This window comes from Otolemur garnettii, unplaced genomic scaffold (genome assembly GCF_000181295.1).
Source record: "Otolemur garnettii isolate 467f Iridium unplaced genomic scaffold, OtoGar3 scaffold00043, whole genome shotgun sequence".
NCBI classification, from domain to species: Eukaryota; Metazoa; Chordata; class Mammalia; order Primates; family Galagidae; genus Otolemur; species Otolemur garnettii.
In genome coordinates, this window is record NW_003852438.1 from 7,171,507 (window position 1) to 7,176,231 (window position 4,725).

General features: G+C 49.9%; 1 protein-coding gene across 1 annotated transcript in view; it reads left to right on the plus strand.

The window, feature by feature from the left end:
* The window catches only part of SOAT2 (sterol O-acyltransferase 2), a 14,273-nt gene that overhangs the window by 5,745 nt on the left and 3,803 nt on the right, over positions 1–4,725 (plus strand). The window contains exons 8-12 of the mRNA XM_003790420.3: positions 2,140–2,224; positions 2,683–2,728; positions 3,052–3,181; positions 4,039–4,136; positions 4,489–4,587. Coding sequence (XP_003790468.1) covers positions 2,140–2,224; positions 2,683–2,728; positions 3,052–3,181; positions 4,039–4,136; positions 4,489–4,587 — 458 coding nt within the window. The remainder of the gene's footprint in view (positions 1–2,139; positions 2,225–2,682; positions 2,729–3,051; positions 3,182–4,038; positions 4,137–4,488; positions 4,588–4,725) is intronic.

Here is a 4,725-nt window from a genome sequence, read left to right on the forward strand (position 1 = left end):
GGCTATTTTTTGGTTGCAGCCGTCATTGTTGTTTGGCGGGTCCAGGCTGGGGATTCGAACCCGCCACCTTAGGTGTATGTGGCTGGCGCCTTAGCCCGTTGAGCTATAGGCGCTGAGCCAAGAAATTACTTTCTTTGGCTGGGCATGGTTGCTGTCGCCTGTAATCCTAGCACTCTGGGAGGCCAAGATGAGAGGATTCCTTGAACTAAAGAGTTCGAGACCAGCCTGAGCAAGAGCGAGACTCCATCTCCACTAAAAAATAGAAATATTAGCAGAGTGGTGGAAGCCTATAGTCCCAGTTATTCAGGAAGATGCGACAGGATCTCTTGAACCCAGGAGTTTGAGGTTGCTGTGAACTAGGTTGAGGCTATGGCATTCTAACCTGGGCAACTGAATGAGACTCTGTGAAAGAAAGAAAGAAAGAAAGAAAGAAAGAAAGAAAGAAAGAAAGAAAGAAAGAAGGAAAGAAGGAAAGACAGGAAGGAAGGAAGGAAGGAAGGAAGGAAGGAAGGAAGGAAGGAAGGAGAGAGAAAGGAGGGAGGGAGGAAGAAAGGAAGGAGAGAAAAAGAGAGAGAGAGACTTTCTTTGCTCATTCACAGCAAACAGCGCCTCATCCATTAAAGTTATATCATGAGGTGGCACCAGTTCAGTCACTTCTTCAGACTCCACTTCTAACTCCAGTTCTCTTTCTATTTCTACTTCTTCAGCAGTTATTTCTTCATTGGTCTTCAACTCCTCAAAGTCATACATGAGGGTTGGAATCAACTTTTTCCCAACTCTTGTTAATGTTGACGTTTTGACTTTCTCCCATGAATCACCAATGTTCTTAATGGAATCTAGAATGATACATTCCTTCCAAAAGGTTTTTAACCTTTCAAAGGTTTTCAGATCTATCATAGTAATCACTATCTATGCAGCACGGTTGCCACAGACCTTCAATTTGTAAAAAAATGCAATATTTGTGGATTTGGTTTTTTTTTTGTAGAGACAGAGTCTCACTTTTTCACCCTCAGTAGAGTGTAGTAGATTCACAGCTCACAGCAACCTCCAACTCCTGCGCTTAGGCAATTCTTCTGCTCAGCCTTCCAAGTAGCCCGCCACAACACCCGGCTATTTTTTGTTGCAGTTTGGCCAGGGCTGGGTTTGAACCCGCCACCCTCGGTATATGGGGCCAGCGCCCGACTCACTGAGCCATAGGTGCCTCCCCCAAAATGCAATATTTGTGAAGCACAATAAGGCAAAAAGCAATAAAATGAGAGATGCCAAGGTCAGGTGCAGTGGCTCACGCCTATAATCCTAGCACTCTGGGAGGCAGAGGTGGGTGGATTGCCTAAGATCAGGAGTTCAAGTCCAGCCCGAGTCAGAGCGAGACCCCATCTCTAAAAAATAGCTGGGTGTTGTGGCAGGTGCCTACTCCCAGCTACTCAGGAGGCTGAGGCAGGAGGATCACTTGAGCCAAAGAGTTTGAAGTTGCTATGAGCTATGACGCCAGGCAAAAGTGAGACTCTGAAAAAAAAAATAGAGAGAGAGATGACTGTATTAGGAAGTCAGGATAGAAGAGGAAAGAGAATGGGTCATGGAACTTGCGGGTGCCAAAGGCCAGCGCAGTAGCTCATGCCTGTAATCCTAGCACTCAGGGAATGCTGAGGCGGGCAGATCGCCTGAGCTCACCAATTGGAGATCAGCCTGAGCTAGAGTGAGATCCCATCTCTAAAAAAAAAAAACCCAGTTAGGCACTGTGGCGGGCACCTGTAGTCCCAGCTACTTGGGAGGCTGAGGCAAGAGAATAGCTCGAGCCCAGGAGTCTGAGGTTACTGTGAGCAATGACACCATAGCACTCTATCAGGGGCAACAAAGTGAGACTCTGTGTCAAAAAAAAAATAAAAGACTCTGACATCCATGGTCCTGCACTAGAAAATGGGGTGTCTGGAATGGAAGCAAAGAGAGATATTAAAGAGCAGGTTCATCCCCAACCCACTTGCCTCTCACAGCCCACATGCAGATCCTAAACCGAGCTCCTCTCCTGTCCACACCTCTGTCCTATCCATCTTTTCCCACAGCAGTCCCACCACCCTTCCCCAGCAGCCTACTCTCCTCTGCCCCTCCTGCTCCCTAATCCATCTGCTTCTTCCTCTCCAGGTGAGGAGCCTGGGGCCCCCAGTTTCTCCAGCTACCTCTACTTCCTCTTCTGCCCCACACTCATCTACAGGGACACTTACCCCAGGTGAGACCCTTGCACCTCTTTCCCAATGCCTAAGCCCCTCAGGACCTTGCCCTTCTGCTTTCCCTTCCCTGTGGGCCTTAGTCTCACCTTGGGCACTAACCACACTCCCAGGAAACATCCCATAATAGAGATGGGAAATAAACGGCAGCCTGTGATGACACTGGGGTGGCCAACTATCCTGGTTTACCCAAGACCATCCCAATTTTAGTACTGAAAATCCTACATATCCCAGGAAACTTTACATGGTTGGTCACCTGAATTGGCACCCAAGCTAAAAATCCATTTGTCATCTTTGTTATGGAAAGTCCAAAGCACCCCAGACCCCACCTCCCCAGATGGTCTTCCCAGACCTGAGGGATTGAGGGAGCTGCAGACAGAGGGCCCCAGAACCTGTGTCCGGCCTGAGCAGGGAACAGCATAAAAGGATGAGAAACATACTGTCTCCATTGCTGCTGCAGGACACCCAACATCAGGTGGAATTATGTGGCCAAGAACTTTGCCCAGGTCAGAAGATGGGGCAGAAGGGTGGATCACCTGTGACTTATGGTGGCTGAGGAGACATTGCTGGGAATGAGGTGGGGGAGGTCTGGGTAGGAGGTGCAGGCCTGGGGAGGAAGTGGTAGGGTGGTGCTAAGGGCGAAGGAGGTAGCTGCTGGGCCAGAGGTCCAATCCCACAGCAGCTGCCAGTGCCCTCTCCCAAAATGTGTGGCCCTGGGTGGCGCCTGTGGCTCAAAGGAGTAGGGCACCAGCCCCATATGCCAGAGGTGACGGGTTCAAACCCAGCCCTAGCCAAAAACTCCAAAATATGTGGCCCACTCCCTTCCCAGGCCCTGGGCTGTGTGCTCTATGCCTGCTTCATCCTGGGTCGCCTCTGTGTTCCTGTCTTTGCCAACATGAGCCGAGAACCCTTCAGCACCCGTGCCCTGGTGCTCTCCATCCTTCATGCTACGTTGCCAGGTAAGCCCACTAAGGCAGGCTAGGGAAGGCTTATGATCACCTTCCAGCAGCTTCGGCACCTTCCCCCCTGAAGCTCCCCAAGTATCTGCCACCCTCCTGTCAATGCTCACAGCTATGATCTTAGTTCAGATTATTAGACACTCCTCCTCCACAACAGCCTCCTCACCTATCTCCCTGGCACTCAGATCTTTCCCCTCCCATCTACTGACACTGCCACCCAGGTGAGCTTCCCTACAACCAATTAATCATGCCATACCCTGCTTTAAAATTGCCAGTGATTCCCTATTGCCCACACTTTTAGATAAGATTTAAACCTTTGGTCCCAGCCCTGAAAGTCATCTACTTCCATGCCTCCCAGGCTTTGCTCATACTGGCCCCTCAGCTTAGAATGCCTTTTCTCCATTTTCCAGCCATGGAATCTAGTTCCTACTTGGAGGCCCAAAGCTAAACTTCCCCCTCCTCTGAGAAGCCTTCCATTTTTAGCCATCAATTACCATAACCCATCCCTTGCCCTGCACTTCCAAGCACATTGATAGCCACCATGCCTATGTCTCATTACATTTGGCCTTGGTACTTGGTTGGACATGTCTCTCTGTCTCTGTATATATTTCTCTCTCTTCAACACTGTGAACTCCCAGTGGCTAGGGGTTCTGAGATTCATCTTTATGTTTCCAATGTCTGCCATGGAGTAGAAGCCGAGTAAATGTACATGAGAAATAGATGATTAATGAATGAATGAATTAGTGAATGATTGGTAAGAGTTGGGACCATGGTTCCTGAGCCTAGGCTCCTCAGAACCCAGATCAGGGCTCCCAGGGGACCCATCTGACCTGCAGCCCCTTGTCCTCACCCACCAGGCATCTTCATGCTGCTACTCATCTTCTTTGCCTTCCTCCATTGCTGGCTCAATGCCTTTGCAGAGATGTTACGATTTGGAGATCGGATGTTCTATCGGGTGAGACTTGGACCTGGGCCAGTTGGAAGCCAGAGGCAGGGAGGTTTAGGGAAGGATCTAGGTAATGGTAGCTTTGTTGGCTGTTACCTGGGCTGAGCTGTTGAGCTCCCACAATGGAAAATCTAGTCCTCTAGGTGTGGCTACAGCCAGGGCTGTTTTTGCATGCAGGGTACTATAGACTCTTCCCCTGAGAAGGGAAGTAGGAGGGAGAACAGGGACCTAGTCCTGAAGAGAGAGCTGAGAAAGGCTCTTTCTGCCCTTCTGGGACTGGGATAGGGTGCAGGGAAGAGTGGGGAGCAGCTTGAAGCCTGGGATACTCACCTTCCCCAACCCTGGCCCCACTTCTTTCCAGGACTGGTGGAACTCCACGTCTTTCTCCAACTATTACCGCACTTGGAACGTGGTGGTCCATGACTGGCTGTACAGCTATGTGTATCAGGATGGGCTGTGGGTATGTGCTCTGCACAGCCCCTGGGTTTCTCATCCTTTTATGCTGTTCCCCACTCAGGCTGGGAATAGGTTCTGGTCCCCTCTGTCTGCAGTTCCCTTAATCCCTCAGGCCTGGGAAGACCTTTTTTTTTTTTTTTTT